The sequence below is a fragment of the Merops nubicus genome, unplaced genomic scaffold (genome assembly GCF_000691845.1).
Source record: "Merops nubicus isolate BGI_N331 unplaced genomic scaffold, ASM69184v1 scaffold1065, whole genome shotgun sequence".
NCBI lineage: Eukaryota > Metazoa > Chordata > Aves > Coraciiformes > Meropidae > Merops > Merops nubicus.
This window is the reverse complement of record NW_008607374.1, coordinates 26,125-47,312: the sequence shown is the minus strand read 5'-3', so window position 1 is coordinate 47,312 and position 21,188 is coordinate 26,125. Positions and strand designations below refer to the sequence as shown.

The following is a 21,188-nucleotide window of genomic DNA, read 5'->3' as shown; positions in this document are numbered from 1 at the left end:
CTGCACTAACTGAAGGAATGAGAACATAGAACAGGATCTTGTTTTCTGCCAGTGGATGTAAATGGGCCAACGGAGACGGTGTGGGTGGAATTACAATAATAAAAAAATGCTCTGTCTGAAATCTGGTTTCACCTTAGAGGTGATTTGGCCTGAGATTAGCATTCTCAGAGGCTTCTGTGCCCCTCCAAAACAAAAGATGTATCTGCAGGCGACTTCAGGTGGACTGCAGAAATCAATTTCTTTTATGAGCAAGCTCTGACTGGCTTTGTCTGACTTTCTTCTCAGAACTGGGAATTAGTTTCATTTACAATCTGGCACTTCAATAAATTGCATATGACTTAGAAGGCATAAAACCTGGTACACTGCTGGGATAAGTGCCCTACCATCCTTCTGGCTTTAGGTTTTACAGTTTCTGAGTGTTGGTATGGTGCTTACTGCAATAAACTTGTGAAATGTGGTTAGGTTCTCAGGCACTGGCTTGGCACACACAAAGAGGCAGGTGAGTCTGACAAAGCATCTAAGCAGCCATTGGATTCAAGTTTCACTGCATTGACATGGAAAACAAGTTCCCAATCAGTTCTTGGACATCCCAACCATCTCATGCCAGATCACCCCATGGGTGACATGCTGCTTTGGCCAGCTTATTATCTCACCACGACTGTAGCTTTTGTAATACCAACACAGACACTCATCCAATACTGCAACTACTCAGAGGTATTCAACACATGAAATCATTATTGTTAACTAAATATCTCATTTTAAAATAATAATTTAAAAAATTACCTGCCTCAAGCTAGCCTTAGAAAAGGATTCAAGGCATTCTGAGGAAGATAGCTTACTTAATTATAACATTAAAAGCTACACAGTGCACTGAACATGGGTTGCCAGATAAAACTACAGGAACAAAATTAGAACACTTTTTTTTATATACTTACTTACTAGGCTTTACTGGATTAAGAATATAGCAATGCAGGGAAGAGCACTGTACAATTCCACAGGGAGATATTGCCAGAAACTGAATATGTGCATATGTGTGTGAAAACACAGAGAAACCTGAGTTAAATTAATTGAGGTCTAACCTGGTTTCCACTATCATAAATTATTTTGGAAATTGTGCTCAAGAAGCATTGACAACTGTGACCTTCCCCCCCCTCCATCTGTTAGGTAGAATCAGGAAACATCAACATTCAAGAAGATAAAATTGCAAGGTCCAAATGTTGCTTTAAGTGAAAAGAATAACAAAAGACAGACTGCATGAAAAAAGAAAATCTTTCTGTTCTTGGTGTTAATCTGATGTGGCACTTCTTCATTCAAAGGAACAAAGAGGAAGCACTCACAGCACTGCAAATCCAATACAAGAATGACTATTTCCTACTGAAAAGCTCAGCTTTTCACTCCTTTCTTTTAAACTTGAACTGTATATATAACACCTGTTACAGTATGATCATTAACAGTTGGATGAAACTTTTTTCTTATGGTATTTTTTTTCTCTTCCTGAAACAAAAGCTTCATCTTCTTTCTAGCTGAGTTACTGCAGTAAGTGGAAAGAAATAGGGATATGGGTAAAGATTCTAGGTTCAAGTGAACTTCTAAAACAAATTTTCCTCCATGATTCAGCAGAAGTCAGTGCCAAATACATAAATTACAAGGTACAAAGCTTTCCTCTCAAAAATAATTCTTACTTTGTATTGAGGATTAAAAACATAATCCTAGTCCATCCTTAGACGTGCTTCTTCCATAAAGTTCAATTTATTTATTCATACAGTGGACACGTGGAATCCTTAAACCTGAAATCTCTCCTGACTTGCATAGCTTTTAAAGAAGAAAGAAAATGACCAACAGGACAACTAAGTAAGACAAGGATAATGAACAGAAATACTCCCCAAGTTTTAGGTAACTGCAGAAGTAGTGGAAGAGTTTGCATGTGAAGAATGGCTGGTGTTCCAGGACATAAGGGGAAAATAATCACTCAAAACCAGATTTTAAGCCTCCATGGAGTAAATTTCTTATAATCAACACTGATATCATCAGCATCCCAGTTAAAAATGCTGGGAAAAGATTTGGCATCAGTGTAGCACAGCTATAAACCAAACATCTAACATTCTATAGAGGTTTCTTTGATTCTAACACAATTGACAGGACTGAATCTATGGAAGACTGGGAAACAAAACCAAACAGCATGAGCAGCAAAACAACCTGCTCAGCACAGATACAAAACCTGCTGGAATACTTAGTGGCTTTGCAGCAGAACCAACCCAAATATGCACATAAGAGACATACTGTACTATAACTCAAACTTTTGTTGTATGACTAGTGAATTTATTATTTTTTTTTGTGTTTTGGCTATAAAAACAACAAGCGTAAAATAGAACTTTATTTAAAACAAAAAATTTGACCTGAGAAAAAAAAAAAAAGATGCAACTATGATGAAATAATAAACACAGCTACCCCCACCTTCTGATCACCACAGGAACAAAGGGCTGTGTAACAGCCCAGATTTGAATTCTTACACATCCCCAGCTCCTCACTCCTTCATCAAGCCCACTGGGAAAAAGTAAAATGTGTACAGATCTATACTTCCTGCTCAGCAAAGGAATGAACTAACAGTAAGAAACATGTTTTTTACATCATAACATTGATTTCCCCTTCCTTCCCCTGATTTTTTTTTAATGACAGTCTTCTGTAAGGCAATGAGGCAATGGTTATCCCCTTTTTAATTCATTTGTAATTCTTCCCCAGCCTGAAATCTGTTCAATGCAGCCAGACGTGTTGTGGTGATAGGCTGGACAAATGAAAAAAAAACCAAAAAAAAATGAAAAGCAAAAAGCGTATAGACAAGAAATGTTTATTGAAAAAGAAAATAAAATTAAAAGACCAAAAAAAAAAAAAAAAATGGGTGGGAAGCACAGCACACGGAACTAAGAATTAAAAAAACATCTTACATTCTGCCTTAATGGCAGCACAGTTAATAGGGACAAAGGGACGTCTCGCTGCCTGCCGCAGCCGCAGGGTGTTTTTGCAGACCTGCCGGGCCAGCTTTGTCCAGCACGTTGTGTGGAGGAAGAAGGCCTGACGGGTCTTCACCGCTGACTTGGGGCTCCCCGTGTTCCGAACTGGAGTCCCCTGCGTGGCCTGCCGGGACATGTGGGTTCTGACATGGGATTCCTACAGAAAGGCAACAGAACAGAAACATCGTCACGGGTACATCTGAATTACAGCGTTAAAAAAAAAGATCCACAATGTGGATAAATTCACAAGGTTAATAAAATAATGTGTTTAAGAACTAGATGAAAAAAACACTTATGGAGGCTTATGCAAGCAGCTGTATAACACAGCAGAGAGCTCTACTGTGAGTGAACATACCACACCATTCTGTATGAGATACAGTGTAGTCACCCCAGCATTTCATAAATAACACATCATTTGATTGACAAGATCATAGAATCACAGAATCCTTTAGGTTGGAAGGGACCTCCAAGATCATCAAGTCCAACCATTGAGCCATTAGGGCTCTCAAGTCCTCTGCTAAAACAGATCAGAATCTGTCAGGGCTGGAAGGGACCACAAGGATCCCCCAGTTCCAACCCCTCTGCCATGAGCAGGGACACCTCCCACTAGATCAGGCTGCCCAGAGCCTCCTCCAGCCTGGCCTTAAAGACCCCCAGGGATGGGGCCTCAACCACCTCCCTGGGCAACCCATTCCAGGGGCTCACCACTCTCCTGGGGAAGAACTTCTTCCTCACATCCAGCCTGAATCTGCCCACTGCCAGCTTTGCCCCATTCCCCCTAGTCCTGTTGTTACTCGTTTGTTCACCAAAAATGCAGCAACTGGTTGTTTATCTAAGCCTTGGTCATATAAAGACACTGCAGGACCTGCACACTGTTCACTTCTACTTAAGACATGAAAAAAGATTAATAAGTTTGGTAACGCTAAGTTGAACACACACATGAAAAAAATGTCATTAAATATTCAAATAAGAGGAGTCTTGTGAAAGCACATTTCATTTTAAGAAATTTTATCTAGGCAACCCTACCTCTGTAGGTTGACTGGAAGAGAGTTTATCTTCATCTGTCTGTGTGGGCATTTTCAGGCCACCGTATTTCTTCCAATAAATCCAGCAAGATGCACACAATCTACATTGCATATTAGGGGGACCCCAAGAATACCACTGGTGAGACTGTGGAGCTAAGGAGGAAAAAAACAGCACGGCTAAAGCAGTGTATTACATTATATTACATTCAATATAATAAATCCAAATGCTGTAACAGATGACATTCCCTAAGAGCATTGTATGGATAAATATTTAATACATTTCACAGAGAGAAAATAAGAACTTGCATACATAATTTTTTAAAAAAGCATCCCAAAGTCAACTCCAAATGGAACTTTCCAAATACTTCCCCACTTAATTTCAAACAAGGGACGTTGTATTGCCAAGAAGTGATTTAATTTTTTTTCCCTTTACTTTTTGTAAACTTTCTAACAAGGAAACTATTCTTTAAAAAATGTGGTTTGAAAAACAACGAAGCGTGTAACTGGAACGTTCCATACACAGAATATGATTTAATTGGTGTTTAAAACACATGGAGCCATAGCACCAACAAAAACTCTTACATAGTAGGGCCCTCCTTGGTTATTTCCAATTCTGGATTTTATTACATCTCTCACACAACCTATGCCAAAAGCTGCTACTTCAAGAAACACACAAAATACTAGAAACACACCTTCTCTGCCCTCTCTGCCAACAACAACAGAAAGGAACTCCAAAGAACTGAAAAAGCTCTGCAGCCTTACAGGAGAACCAAAAATAAGTATGAAATAAGTATTCTGAAGGTAAAGGAAAAATATATCAGTGCCATCATATTATAGTACTTTATCTCTCTGTACTTTCTGAACTGTAAAAAAAACCCAATAAATCACAAAGTGGATTTGAATATTGACATCTGGTCAACACGTTGGAGCCAGCTCTTATTTCTGCCACACAATTCATTGAAAACTACCCTCTATTTACAGCATGCAAACAAAAGTACATACCTTCTTAAAAACTGCATATAAGGATTAAAAGTACGTATTATTAAAATATTATACATTTAAAAAATATTACTTACTGTAGCAACTTTCACAAGCCCGACCTATCAGTGCAGCCTGTGCCTGGTAAGAGGCTCCCATTGCTCCATTGACTGCAGCAGGTTTCCCATTGTTGCTGGATATTTGATTGGGATTTGGTTTATTTCTTTAAAGAAAAAGAAAATAAGAAAAGAAAAAAATTACTAACCAGTTAGTCAACGTGAAAACAAATAAATCTGGAATTCTGATGTGTAGTGACAACAGCTGTAAAAAGAGCTCTAAACAATAAGTCTAATTTTTATACTCCTGCAACAAGTTCAGCACTGCAAGAGAATTGCTATGTAAAGCACTGATTTGATATGCAAATTTACAGATGTTTGTAAGATGCTCTCACATGGTTTAAGGCACCTGGCAGCTAGTGGAAGACCAAGTCTCAAGGTCAAGCAGTAACAAAAGCCTGACTGAGCACAGAATTTAAGAAGGGGGTTCCAGTCAACAGATAAGGCTTTACAAGGTGAGGCTGGACTTTGGGGTGAAGTATAATGAGTAGTAACACTGCCTACATTACTACAAGGTTGTCCACCTCAGAAGAGGGTCTGCTGCCTCCCATCTCAAGCAGAAGGGACATACCTTCCTACCAACCACAGAAAATGTGAGTGCCCTATAGCCCTGGGAAAGCTCACCCATATAGGATCAGGCTGTTCTCTTTGGGTTCTGTCCTAAACTACTTTCTCTCTAAGAAGGCTGAAGAACTAGTTCAGGATTTTTTTTGGGGGGGTTGACGTTGTATTGCTATTGTGATTATTTTACCTACTAATACTTCAGTGAAGCAGGACTGCACCAGTCACTTGGCTGAAGAACTAGTTCAGGATTTTTTTGGGGGAGTTGACATATTGCTACTGTGATTATTTTACCTACTACTTCTTCAGGGAAGCAGGACTGCACCAGTCAATTCAGAGAGAATGAATATGCTCCTCCTTAGGTTAAGTACAATATTTCCAGAGCTCCACCTGTGTGGGTATTAACTGCCCCTTTGACAAGCTACACTCACAATACAATACAAGACTGGATGCACTGATTCCTATGATGACTATTTGATACCTTAGGTGGCATTAAATATATTCAAGATTGGTCAAAATGACTAATTGAAGAAACCTTTACTGTACTGAGTCTCTACTCCCAACACCAGCAGGTCAGCCTCCTGCCTTCTTTTCATTATATCCAATGAAAGATGCTTTTACAATTTCCAGATACTCTTTATCAAGTACCTTCAAGAAAAGTAACTTGGGCTAAAGGTACAAGAGAAGGTATCAAGAGATTATTGCCTCCCAAATTATGACCTGTTGTTTACACACCTTCCAGAGAAACCATTAATTGAAAGACACTCTGGTTACTGAGGAGAAAACTTTGCTTTTACAAGAAATACCTTAGATCAAGTTCAAAAAGTTATTTGGCTCTGATGATGAATTTGATTTGCATTTCAAAAGTCACCAAGGAATTGAGAAGTCCCTGACTATGGATTTTGTGGAGGCAAAAGACAGACACAAAAAAAAGGTAAGACAAATATTTCAAACCAGGTTTTGTCATCCAATGCAAATAGTCCCTACTGTGCACATACTGGCAGAAGTCCTGAGTTGTCCATATGGACCAAGGAAATTAAACTGAAAAAGCATTATGTAAAGATTGAGCATCTTGCAGTCTTCCTGAAGTAGCCATTGCCCTGAGAGTTTTAGGGAACACTTATGCTACAGTTTTCAGCTTTTTTAATAAGGTGTCATTTATGAGACTTGAGCTTCAAAACTCACACTTCTTCAGGGATGAGATTAAAAGACCTAATTTAACAGTCTACTGTTTGTACTACATCTGCTTAAAAGAGAAAAGTCTGAATGAAATATGAAAATGGAGCTCTGTGGTATTCAGTTTATACACGTCAGCAAAAAGACGTTGGTGGATTTTCAAAATACTTCATTTGGTATTCCAGACTTGATACACAAACACTCAGAACAATTAGAAATTCACATATATGTAAGCAGAATATACCCACAGAAAGCCTGAAAAAATGTCATCTGTAATCTTTTGTCTTCTCATAATCTTGAGGAAATTATGAATAGGAAAGAGACAGATGATAATCTCAGTTTTGTAAACTACACGTTTACAGATATAGCATCAAGTTTAAATCTTAAAGAAACAGATTAAAAGCCCTCCAGAATAAAACAGATTTCATTAATAAGACTTGTTCAAAGAGAGAAGTAGTAGGGCTTCTGCTGCCTTTAATTTACAACCAGAACGTCTCTAGCCTCTAAGTGAAAAACAGACTGTATCAACAAGATAAAACTGCAATAGGAAAATATCTGATTTTATTTTATGCTGCCATGGGAAAATACCTGATTTTATTTAATGTAACTACATGAAAAACTGCTTCTAATTTGAAATACTGCATTTACACAAATATTAAGTATTGCATTACAGGGATTCAGAAGCAATTTTTCTGGGAGAACTCCTTTTTAATACAGCCCCTTCTTGCATGTGAGCATTCCATGTAGCACTTGATCACTTTTCCTGTAGCTTCTCACTGTTTCAAGACAGGCAGTTTGCAGGTCAAAGACAAAGGGCCCAGTTCAGAATGAAGGTTTCCTTTATGACAAGAATTTGTGGCATTTTCTGATTATAGCTCTCTATATATTCTGTTTGTATGGAACAAATACTAAGAAAGTAACTGTTAAAAAGATGACTAACAGAACATGTTACTGCATGTAACACAGTCTAGCTGCAATCATACCTGTACAATATTTTAAGAATTACTTTATGGTTATACTCACTAGGTGGGGATGTATACTTGTTTCAATTTACTTTCTGCTTCAGCCGCTTTCAGACGTTTCTAGTTGAAAAATTAACACATTAAAATATTTTGTTATATGAAAGCACAAGATTTCATAAAACTGCACATAATCCATCTTTAAATTATTTCTGTTCCGTGATCCTACAAGCCCCTCTGAAACAAGTGTAAAAATCCACAAGATGAAAACCATGCAAAAATGAGTTCTCTACTTTTATTGCTAGTTTGAAATCACAGCCCTTAGAAATGACAACAAAACCAACACAATTTACATAAATTACATCTACATAAACGTGTACAACATTGTGGCTAACCTACACTGCAGAGTAAGTAGAAAATACATGAGTGAAATTGCACATCAGGGTTAGCCCCAATGTTGTATACATGAAGTAACTCAACACTTCTTGTGTACTCTGTCAAGCCTGAAGCCAGTATTTTACAAGCAGTACAAGCAAGTGGAACAGTAAAGTCCACTGACTGTTAGAAATTACACATCTACTTCTGTTAAGTGCCATTGAAACCACAGCTTAGCAATACAACAGCAGCAGCAGGAGGACAGGTACACTATGATCAAGATAGTATGTGAATTTCCTAAATTATTCCTTTGGTCATACTTGCAACAAACTAAAACCACGTCACTCTCAATTACTAATTTCCAAAACGTTGAGCAGTTTTAGTTAATGGCATGTATCACACAAGGAAATAAAATGAGAATTTTCTATCTGAAACGTTTGTCTGTACATAAAAGATGAAGGAAAAAAAAGATTATTTCCCTGCTCTTCCTGCACTCAAAACATTACTTCTGTTCACTTGGGGTTGGGGGGAAGAAGGAGAACAGGAGTTGAATCAAGGTCAGTTTCATTACAAAGTAGGAAAAGAAAGGGGAAACATTGATATCCAGCAATAATAAATCTACACTATCTGCTTGCTTCTCAAGATTCCTTTCTTTAACAGTTCTTTAAAATGCAGTCACCCATTCCTCCTTCAACTGCCAATTCTCTTCTCTGCTATACTCCTATTTTCTGACATCCAGTCTTTGCAAGGATCACAGTCCAGGAAGATATTTCCCTTCTTGAGAAAGATAACATCAAAAGACTGGGCTGTGACAGTGTCTTGCTTGAGCCATGAGGTGAGTTACAGGGTTAACCAGCTTTCCTGGTTGAGCAGCCTGAGTAAGCCTCCTTACATATGCTGTTGCTCTTTTCCATTTCAGAAAGTTGCCTCTGTGCCATCCATCACCATAACTGATTTATAAAACCTGAACCTTTGAGGAGCAATCTATGACAAACAGACTTCTAAGGAGTTCACAGCACCATGAATTAATTCCCATGCAATATGAGAGCCCTTTTCTTTTTTTTTTTTTCCATATGTTTCTGCTGTTCATGGGTGCCTAGCTGTGTTTGCAGCTTTCCTGGTTGAGCAGCCTGAGTAAGCCTCCTTACATATGCTGTTGCTCTTTTCCATTTCAGAAAGTTGCCTCTGTGCCATCCATCACCATAACTGATTTATAAAACCTGAACCTTTGAGGAGCAATCTATGACAAACAGACTTCTAAGGAGTTCACAGCACCATGAATTAATTCCCATGCAGTATGAGAACCCTTTTCATTCTTCCCCATATGTTTCTGCTGTTCACAGGTGCCTACCTGTGTTTGGAGCTGCAAAAGTGACTTCCAGTAACACACCTGGTGCAGTTACAGTCCTTGGCCAGCACCAGGCTTGGCAACACTACACTCCCTTCAACAAGTCCATAGCAAAAAAACACAGCCATGGTAAGCTCTGCCTGCTTAAGTTAGTTTTCACAAGAGCAAGGAGAAAGAACAACAGCAGCAACCTGCTCCAAGTCTCAGAAACTGAGAGGTTTTAGCCTAAGAACATTCCACAGCCACAGCAGAACTCCTCTCAACTATGAACTCTCCCTGCTTAACAGCTTCAGGCCATGGCCCTTACATAACTGCCTCTTTTTCCTTTTCCTATTGTGCCCAACAGTATAGAATTTGTTTTCAAGCTGAAAAAACATGCAAGACCACAGGTCAGCAAGTAACAGGCATTCCACAGAGGTTCATAACAAACTGGTCCTGTTCAAGAAAAAGAACGAAGAAATCTCACTGCACACCCAAGCAGCAGCATCAGAGGAAAAGGGGAAAAAGACAATAAAGGGAAAGAAATTAGGAAAGTAGCATTGAAGCCCTGCCAAAATGTTAAGGCATTTATAGGAAGCTTATTAAGGCCAGACAGCAGTGTCAGTGAGAAGTGACTGCATGCATTAATTAAATTTTAGCATATTTTTAATAGTGGCAAGGGGGCTGTAAGGAATGCAATGTTAGCAACTGCTTTCCTCCTGTATTTCCTAAGTGTATGATAATACAGCCTTCTACAAAATAACCACACAGTGCCACTTCAGTATAAACTATATTCTTATGCACTAAAACTACAGTTAACATTGCTCTTTAAAAGCAACAGAAAATGTCACATCTTGAATTCACACTGGCCTGTCAACTTTTAAGTACCATGAGGGAAGAAGGGATGCAGAAATAAGACTAGCAACAAATAGCTGAGACTTCTGACATGAAACCTCTGCCTGTTGAAATCCAGTAAACTTTAAAGGTGGCAAGTTGAAATTGGAAACATTTAGACAAGAAACAAGTAGCAGTTTGCAAGAATAAAAATATAAATTGCTGAAGCCATGCCATAAAGACAGTTGATTCTTTTCTTGAGAAGAAATTTGCATCTGATCTTAAACAGTAGCTACTTCAAATAAAGCTTACAGACTGCACTGTAGTCAAGCTACTAACCCAGCTTTTCACCTGGGCTTTACCAGCTTTAATCAACTACCCTTGAAAGCAAATGTTATTTCTTTTTAAGAACTTTTGTTAGGAATATAAACTGACAAATACCCAAAGAAATCACCTTTTCTCTACATCAGTACTGTTTTCAACAGTGGAAATAAGTGAATGAGAGGGAAATTTAATCTATTTTTGTAGCACAGGAATTTAGTTATCCTCATGTATGTTCTTCATTTTTCTGTTCCAAACTCTAGTAAAAGTTTTTCTGCATTGAATCAGATTTTTCAGAACACAACAAATAAAAAGAACACATTTCATTCAGTGGAAGCAGTCATCTAGCCTTCCTCAAACACTAAATAATACAGTGGTCATGAAAAGTGCCATATCACCAAGAATGATTACCCAAGGCCTGAACTGGTTTTGCTAGACAGGTTCAGCTCAGACTGAGAACTTTAAGATATCTATTTCCCATCACCTTGACTTCAAGGTAACATGCCCTGAAGGCAAAGTGGCAGCAGTAACTGCTGCCATTAAATCATCACCTTCAGCTACCATGCAAGGCTAACATTTAGTAGCAGTTATGACAAGGAAATCTTTCTCATGCCTGACAATACAGCCAATTCATACAAAGAAATTAAAGAGCAAATTTTCCACATTAATTCACACTGAACTAGAATTCAGAGACTGTGTTTTATGCATAAGGTTCCAGTATGTACATTGCACATCAACTTTTTGGGACTTTCCACTCCCCTAAGCTGCCCTACCCACCAAGTATACTTAGAGAAACTGGAATTGTCACTTTCTTCTTGGACATATTTTCTTGCTGAAATGCATTCAATTATCAATAGCTTGTTCTAGTAAAGGAAAAAACCCTACAGATACCATTTTTACTGAACCGTACTGGTGTGACCATTCCAAAACAAACTAAACAAGGGCAGGATGAAGTTCTGTTCTCTCCTCAGGAGGGAGTATTGCAGAAATGTTAACCAGGAGAAAAATGAAGTATTTGGCCTACACTGTTTTTGCCACCTATGATCATATGCCTGACCCTGAATGAACATGTGTAAAGCACTCAATCCTGTGGTGTACTGCCACGTTCTGAATTCGGATGTTGTAAATTTACTTAGTTACAGGTAAAAGACAGGCATTTGTAAGAGCATTAAAGCTGTAGATAACCACAAAGCCTGTGTGTTTTTCTTGTATGTGAGGCTAAAAACCTAATCGTGCAAAAAGATACACAAACTCAACACAACTTGATCATTGTAGCAACAGAATCACAACGAAGCCCTAGTGAACTTTAAAAAGTGAGTCTTTTGCCAACCACTCTAGAACAAGTATTTCAGAAAAAAAAAAATCAAGGGAACAGTATCAGTCTCTGCACAACCCAGAGTGTTGACAGAAGTCAATTTGCAGTTCAGTTTACCCTTACTCCATGGCTTTGAGTATCAATAAAAATCTTTTTATCTGATTCTTCAAGATCATCTGTTGCCTAGTCCTTAAGAGCTGACAAACAGCACAGCAAATCTCTGCTGGCAATACCTCTCAAGGATAAAGAAAAAAGTGCAAAAGAAGTATTAAGTCAAATGGCTGGTGAGAAACCTAGAAAAACACGACTTTTCTCTCTATACCCTAACAAGATAAAGTAGAAATGCTTTCAAATACACCAAAGCAACCTGAAGCAATCATCCTTCTGACACACTGACAAAATCTGGAACAATTCCAAAGGTCCGTCTAACAATACAGCTGTAACTGTTACAGCATAAAATTTATTTTCAACATGCTGTACATAACTTTGCTACTAATTATGCAGCAAGGTGCTACAAACCTAAACATTAAATCATAAACTTAAATGTAATATTTTAAAATATTTTCTATATCTAAACCAAGGTTTAAATATTTGACGAGTGCAATTTATATAAGGCTTCAACACTGGAATTTTGCCTAAATCTGCTTAAAATATTCCAGTGTGGTTACTCAATATAATCTTACAAAGTTCCAGAAGAAGCCTAACAAGTGAACATTGGATCAGAAGGATGAACACATCCACTGTGTGCAGAATGTTCTCAATTTTGGTTTTAGATCCTGGTAATGCCCAAGTAATGTTTTATGGTGGAATACAAATTAAAGGTTCACAACATTAGTATCCACTTTAAGTGTTTTTTTTTAGTTTTCCTCCAGTCCCATGCACAACTTCAAAGCCTACAGCATTTGCTTTGCAGCCCATTTCCTTCTTATCCCATACTGCCATAAGAACCAGGTATCCCATTGCTACAAACCAGCATACAATAGAAACAGCTTAAAAAGCTCTTTACAGCTATGTGAGGTGCAGTAGGCATCAAAGGATTTGACAATGCACCCTGTAAACAGCACAAAAACACTGGTCCATAGCCTAAAATATTACTACAGGCTTCCCACAGTATTTTTATATATATATATATATTTTTAAGGAACAGATTTTCACATTTTAACAAGTTCAGATGTTTTAAGAACATGTCAGACTGTTTCATGCTGAACTAGTCATTCAATTACCTGCTGCACATATCTGTCAGTGGTTTTCCACATGTAATAATACTCAACGATGCTAGTCAGTGACTTCCAAGGGAGCTGAAAAACATTTGTTACAGATTAAAGCAGTTCCAAGATATTGTAACTTCCACATCTTATTAAACACATTAAAATCACGTATAGTTTATGCACAAATACTGAAGTACTAAATATCTGCATTAAAATCCATATGCAAATGAATACTTATTAATATCACACAACCTTTCCCTATAGCTAACAAGGATGCTGAACTACAATAGTATTACACATCTGAATCCAAGTGTAATTTAGTCTATTTAAGTCACATAGTTAAACAAAATTATGAAAATGGAATCTAGATTTCCATTAAGAAACACAAAAGGCAATAAAGTGTTTCAGATGGAGAACAACATTAGGACTAAAGACTGTTCAAGTCTCAAGATACTTTTAAAAAAAAAATACAATGGTTATTGTACTTAGTTCACAGGTTTTTCAAGTTTAGCAACTCAGTTGCTCATACAATACCACTAGTTTTGCATAAACTTCTCCATACTCTCAACCATTAAACACAAAACAAAAGGATGCTAGGGACAAACCATAGCTTGAGCAATAAGATTGATACTGGCAATGAATATTTCACCAAAATCTCAGGGCAACTGATGATTATTTTGGGTGCATGTGTTTATTGGTAAAATAAAAATGCGTGAGCCTAAGTTGAGGGGAGAAAATGAAGCATATAGCAGTCATTTTTAATTACTACCAAGTAATGTATTTAACTTTGTAAACTCTTTCAATAATTTAAATTACTACTTATCTTACAAAATTCATGCACTTTTTCTTCATAATCTGGAAACAAGCTACTATTTTGTGCACAGTATTTTCTAGAGGCCTGCATTTACACTAACGTTCTCTGCTTTCCATAGTGAGGGTGATTTTTAGGAAATGCCAAAAAATACAGCCAGCAGTGTGCCCATGTGGCCAAGGCCAACAGCATCCTGGCTTTTATCAGAAACAGTGTGGGCAGCAGGGCTAGGGAAGTGATTATTCCCCTGTACTCTGCACTGGTGAGGCTGCACCTTGAGTACTGGGTTTGGTTTTGGGCCCTTCAATACAATAAAGAGATTGAGGTTCTGGAGTGGGTCCAAAGAAGGGCAAGGAAGCTGGTGAAGGTTCTAGAACACATGTCTTACAAGGAGTGGCTGAGGGAACTGGGACTGTTAGGCCTGGAGAAAAGGAGGCTCAAGGGAGACCTTATCACCCTCTACAACTACCTGAAAGAACAGTCCAGTGAGGTGGGGGTCAGTCTCTTTTCCCAAGTAACAAGTGATAGGACAAGAGAAAATGGCCTCAAGTTGCACCAGGGAAGGTTTAGATAGGACATTAGGGAAAACTTCTTCACTGAAAGGGTTGTCAAGCACTGTAACAGGCTGCCCAGCAAGGTGCTGGTCGAGTCACCATCCCTGGAAGTATTTAAAAGACATGCAGTTGAGGTGCTTTGTGGACACTGTTTAGTGGTGGACTTGGTAGCATTAGGTTAATGGTTGGGCACAATGATCTTAAAGGTCTTTTCCAACCAAAACAGTTCTATTCTAGGATTCTACTCACTCTGCTTTGGGTTTCCTGCACGTCTTAAGAAGGAGGAATTGGCTCCTGAACCTTTAACTTCCTAAAGCAACAGAGGAGCACCTCATCAAGCTGCCCCTCCCCTGTATGCAGGAGCTCACAGACAGTTTTTCATGCTGCTTGCTTGCAGTCATAGAGGAACTGAGTCTGGCTCCCACCTCTGCCTTTTCAGGAGCTGGGATTCAGGGCCAGACTCAGCTGTGAATTCTTTCTCAGGCAGTTTATCACAGGATGTCAATTCTTGGCCATACACATTGAATTAAAAAGTAGCAGCATAACCAATTCAACACAATCCAGTTTACTAAAACCCTTTAAAGTTCTCAGGTAAATGATGCCTTTAGAGAAATCTGCCCACGACAAGGCAATGACAGGAACATGCATTTAGTGTGATGAGACACTGTCACCCCCACTATCTGCCATTGTCAACAAATATATTTTAGCATCTCTGTATTTATTTTCCTTCCTGAACACTAATTAATACATTCATGCTACAGATTGTTTGCCATTTCTCTAGAAAGTACTTTAGCCTCTTTTAACTGTGACTCTGACACCAGTACATTGGTTCACTCTGCCATTGTCAACAAATATATTTTAGCATCTCTGTATTTATTTTCCTTCCTGAACACTAATTAACACATTCATGCCACAGATTATGTTTGCCATTTCTCTAGAAGGTACTCCTAAACTGTGACTCTGACACCAGTACGTTGGTTCACACAATAGGCATCTAAAATTAAAGAAAGGTAATTAAGGTGCTTTGATTGTATTGATTTTGTGAAGCAATCAGAAAACCTGTTTGACAGATTAAATGTGAATATCCCACATTTATCTACACAGTGAAATGACAAAACATTATAGAGACATGAATTTTCTGAAGGTTTCTCTGAACTGCCAGAGAAGCAGTGAACAGCTATAGAATAAGGTACTTATTACCAAATTTTATTAAACACTAATTAAAAGAAATAAAAATTACTATCTGCATAACATTTTTGTAGGAGAGAACCAGCAAAGAGGTATCAGCAGTACAAAACCAGGGAGAAGGTATTTTCATTTTCTTTAGTTTCTTCCAGGTAAAAATGGACCACTCAAATTAGATGAGCAAGAAAAACTTAGTATTATCAAGTATCTTAAAATGAACATGTTAACTTTAAGGCATGTTTCCAGAATCTTCTGAAGCTGGGAAACAGCTGCTCCTGTTCTCCATAAATGGTTGAAGTTTGATTTCCAAGACCTTTCCTGCCATACCTGAGATGTAACAGTTATAAATTTATGAAAATTGTTGATAATGAAAAGCTAAGATTTAACAAGCATAACAGCTGGCTCTTACCATTAAGCAAATAGTTACATTTGGAGAATATAAAATACTCATTCTGCTGTCCTTGGATGTGAAGCAATTCAAATACATCAAGTAAATTAAATTAATTCAAAAAGTTCTGGCTGATTAGAATTCACCTAGGTTCTTAAAGACAACAGAACCTCAAAAAATGAACTCCTGTTACAATTAATGAGTCAAGAGCTGATGAGAATGATCATTCAAAGGCTAGACCAGTAATTTGATAACAAATGAGCTTCTCCTGCCTATTAAAAAAAGGGTAAATGCCTTTCCATCATTTAAGGTATAATAACTGCCTTACTTACTAATATTTAGTATTCATAGCTTAATGCTTGAGCTGCACACTGAGCATAAAGTAGTGCCAGCTCTTACTAACTGCTGGCAAAGTAAATGGACCTGCCTTTAGAGAACCACCATTCAAGGGCTGCAGCTGGAGCTGCCATGCCTTGCAAATCTGAGCCAGTTCAGAAGAGGCAGCTCCTCTGGCACAGAGTGACTCAGGCACAACCCTTCTGCCCCAGGAGACTGCTACCAAGCACCTGCTGCCTTGCCATGCGAGTCTTGCTGTGCTGTGGCACCACTGTGTGAACCACTTAGGCTCCAGTTCAATCTTGGGTACCACAGGATTTAGTTTTAGCCTTAGGTCTTATGTGGACCCTCAGACAAGTCTACACGTGCACTACAAGAGCACTGGCTGCTTTGTCCAGGCTCTTACACCACAGGGCAGAGTCCTTGCTTTTCAGTGACTAGCCCCTGAAGAGAGGGGTGAAAACTTAAATGCACTCTTAAATCACTGCTTAAGTGCTAGGTATTCATACCTACCTCACCTTGCAGAAGCTTTTCAGATATCCATGATTTAACCTTGAAGGATTTTTAGATGATTAGTTGAAACTAAATGTTTGCTTTCAAATCCCTATACTTTTAGGAGGCTACATAGCAAGTGAGAAGACAAACTTTACTCTAGAGAAATTAAGACATCCCAAGATGACACAATGATTAACATAATTGAAAGTTTTCAAATTACACAAAATTAGAGGAAGGCTGTGTGCACTGTTACCAACACTATATAAATTGATATTGAAAACAGATGTTCTTCTAATGTTTTAAAAATGACACGACACTTCTCCAAAGGTAAAAAAGCCTAAGTGACTAAGGATAGACAACATTCCTGTTCTAGCTAAATGAGACTATAAATAGTTAGTGTCTCAAACCCATTTCTGCTGCACCCTGATTAATTATTAATGTGCCCTCAGTAGGCTAAGCAACCCTATCTCTAGATCTGTGTCTCTCTCACTTAGAGGAGGGCAAAGGGAAAATATCTGCATTTTGGGAAGGAAGTTTCAGTGAAAGAGGGAGGGTATCAGGAGTCTAGCTTAGATAGAAGTTTGAACATTTTGAAGAGCTTCTCATAGACTCACTCAAATATCCAGCACTTGAACATTACAAAAGATTCCTGCAGCACATTACTCCACTGTATCACTTTAATATATACATATCAATAGAACTGCGTGTGACATAACACAGAAATTATACAGAAAATAAAAATACTACATAAATACCACAGACATGGCTTAGGTATACCTGGTCACAAATTGTGTTAAGACTCAACAAAATTTATGTTATGAAAAGCCAAATATTATGTATTGGGAAATGTTTAGTCAGAAGACACAGTGACTGAACTTTTTTACAATTACAGCTGAGGACCATTTATCTCTAGGTGAAAGAATAAGGATTGTAGTTTATGATAAGATTTCAGTTCTAAAACCCTGAAAAAAAATTAAAAATATTATTTTCCAATCATTTTCTTGACATTAACAGAGGTATTTCATACATGATGCAATTTCAACCTTACGTGATGAATGCAGTGTACATTTTCTCTGTTATTAATTTCACAATTAAGCATGCAAACAATAAACCTTTTGAAATGTCAGTGCTACAGCAAAACAATAGCCTTCCTTTCCCACCTCCATTCAGTTATCTGTCTCATTTCAGAACAGTAGACATGAAGGGAAGACAGCTTAGCTCAGTGCTAAGCCTCCTCCTACTGTACCACACTTTACCTTAGAAGGACTTCTACATTTACCATACAAGTACCATTTTCCTATCACAAAGATTCTTAGTGACTTCTGCAAAGAAAAACACTCTGAATTCTCATAGACAAGCAGACTGAGATAGCTGTGAAAACGTTTCAAACTACTTCAGTCTTAAATAATAGAATTCTTTTGGCTTAATCATACCCTCTTGACAGGCCCAGCTTGAATTTAGTACAACAGAGGAAATTTTTTCCTTCAAAGGAAAATGCTCTCCAAGAAACATGCAAATAAATTTGCAGACAAATTACTAGTGATTCCAGAAACCAGTGTTAGAATCAATTTAATTTCATTACTCTGCATTAGAATTCAGTAAATTCAAGCTTTGCTGCCCTGCAGACTGATACTTCAGTACCAAAACCAGTGTAGTTAGAACATATTGGAAAACATTTCCTTTACTTTTCAGAAGTGCCAAAATATCTAATATGTCAAAATAACTCCCTGTAGTGCACTTTAAAAGCTATTTGAATATAAACTTCTTTCTGCTAACCACAGAAAGAAACCCCAGGTTTCCAAGAACACTCAGGGGAGTCAGCCACATAGCTATTAATGAATTTCACTGGAAATTGTGGAAAAATTCTGAAAAATTGATGGGAATTTTTGTAAAACCCTTGTAACAATCTTTATTAAAACACATCAGCATGAGACATCCTACCTGGTATTAAACCATTGAACAAATTATCTTCTGTCAACATCTTTCCAAAGAACAACACTGAACAAGAAAGCATACTGACTATCAAACAGGACAAAAATATACACGTTAATTACATATAATAGCTACAGATTCCTCCTCCAGCAAACCTTCCAAAGCTACAGAAAGCAGTTATGCTCACCCCTGTGAAAAACACAGTAACAGAAGTGTACTCCTTTCATACTTACAAAGTCTTGTCGAATGTCATTGAAGTCCTTGCCATACTTTTCCAATGCCTCTTCAAACAAACTAGCTTCTGATGCTGACCACTCTTCCATTTCATCCCTACACAAGACAGGCCCTCCAAGTGGCACCAGAACACTGATGGCACTGCTCAAATCATAGTTGTGCTTGTGCAGTGTGTCCATTGCATGAAACTAGCAAGTAGAAAGAGAGAATAAAAGGTGTATTTAAATAGACAATAGTCTATTACAGTGAAAACAAATTCCATGTATTATCTCCTATAAGCCATGCAAGACACCTCAGCTGATGCTAAATTTAGAATCTATCTGGATATCACAGTTTTCTACATGAGGAAAATAAATTGTGTATTACTTAATTTGGGAAAGGAAATGCCTTAATAAAATGTTTATAAAAGTGACACTAGGTTATTACCTCCTGTAAATTATTAGCAAACATATCTAGAGAGTATTTAGTTGGTAGAAATTTGTTTCAAGTAACCCAACAGAGACAGTGGCATACATTTACTAAGGGGCCATCTTCAATTAACACAAGTTCTAAATAGTAGCCTAAAAAGCTGCCCAGACACCTGTGTGCTCAATATTCTCCTTGCTGGGGAAGGAAGCTGTATATTGTTTTCTTTCTCATCAGACTGAAAAGCAAACAAGATATTTGTCCCTTGCTAAATTCTGTTGTCAGAGATGGGTAAATGAGGTTTCTTTGGTTAACTTTACAGGTAACACTAAATGCTCATATTGCTAAACCAATGATGGGCAATAGAAAAAGTAACTATACAACAAATCCAGCCACAGGGAAAATAAGCAACATACAAGAAGCCTTTCTGACTCAGGGTCCCAAAAGGCTTCATCACTACCTTAAATTGCTGTGCTACAGGAGGAATTAGAGGTATAAAGCATAATGATATCTGTGACTGTGTAGTATCAGTCTCCTGCCTATTTGTCCCACAGAAGCAACGAGCTGTTATCTGCAGCATCCAATCTCTCACACAGCCCTAAACTCATCTTATGAGAAGGGGCATCCAAAACCTTTCCAGGAAGGAACACCCTCCCATTATGTGTCAAGTACAGCACTTACAGATTCCAGTTGAGCTTCTGCATATAAATGTACCACAAATAATGAACTCTCCTTATCTTTTGACATCTCCTATGAGTGGCTGAAGTCTTCCTCCAGCTTTCAAAATACCTCTTTGAAAGCTATCAAACACAAGATTCTTGAACTATTTCATCTGCAAGAAGTAATGTCACTATTACTCTACAATACACTATTTAATTATGGTTCAAGTCAAATTCACTACTCTTGAGAAAAAGGCACTGTTAAAACAAAGTGGTCTAATATGGAAATATGTACCAAAATGTCTAAAATCCATAGTCTTTAGATTGGAGAATGTAAAATGAAACCACTGGTTTATTGTTATTTTTAGGCATAAGCAAACCAGGCCTAAAGACTGAACCCTTAGAGCTTAAGTGTCACAAAGGTTTTAATCTTTGCTTAAATTGGAAGCCTTGTGGAAAAGCAGGACACACCAGGCATTTGCTGAGCAGGTGCTGAATCCAGACTTACTCAATGCTACCAGCTTTCTCTAAAAATGACAAAAGAAGTGAATAAATCGGGGTCTTGCTCTTGCCTTATGTTCATTTTTTTTCCATCTCTAATAAACATTGATTCCATAAAGCTTTATTTTATGTTAATTAAGGAAAGGTTTAACTCTGTGGATAAGTACTGTCTTCACTGAGCTGTTCTGAGATAATTTCCCATGATAATTACAATAGAATAAAGCAGGGGAATGTGTCTTCACAGCAGGGAGTGAGGGGAAAACACTTTGTGGAGAGAAACAATCACCGGTGCTCCAAGGTGATAGTCTGGCCACTTTACATACAAAAAGAACCAAACAAGAAGAACCTGAGGACTGGAATGAAATTAAACAAACCTAGATATCTACCTCAAGAAGTTTGGATAGCCTAAAATTCTGAACTTTAGGAACTAGTACACATGCTTAATGAACTTATACATAGTAACTTCTCCTCCCAGGGGAGGCATA

At 37.8% G+C, this 21,188-nt stretch overlaps 1 protein-coding gene across 1 annotated transcript in view; it reads right to left on the bottom strand.

Moving 5' to 3' along the window:
* LOC103772567 (metastasis-associated protein MTA3-like) overlaps positions 1-21,188 on the bottom strand; it is a gene marked incomplete at both ends in the record, with an annotated part of 45,374 nt that overhangs the window by 10,810 nt on the left and 13,376 nt on the right. The window contains 6 exon segments of the mRNA XM_008939902.1: positions 2,943-3,165; positions 4,035-4,186; positions 5,110-5,234; positions 7,888-7,946; positions 13,219-13,293; positions 19,138-19,326. Coding sequence (XP_008938150.1) covers positions 2,943-3,165; positions 4,035-4,186; positions 5,110-5,234; positions 7,888-7,946; positions 13,219-13,293; positions 19,138-19,326 — 823 coding nt within the window.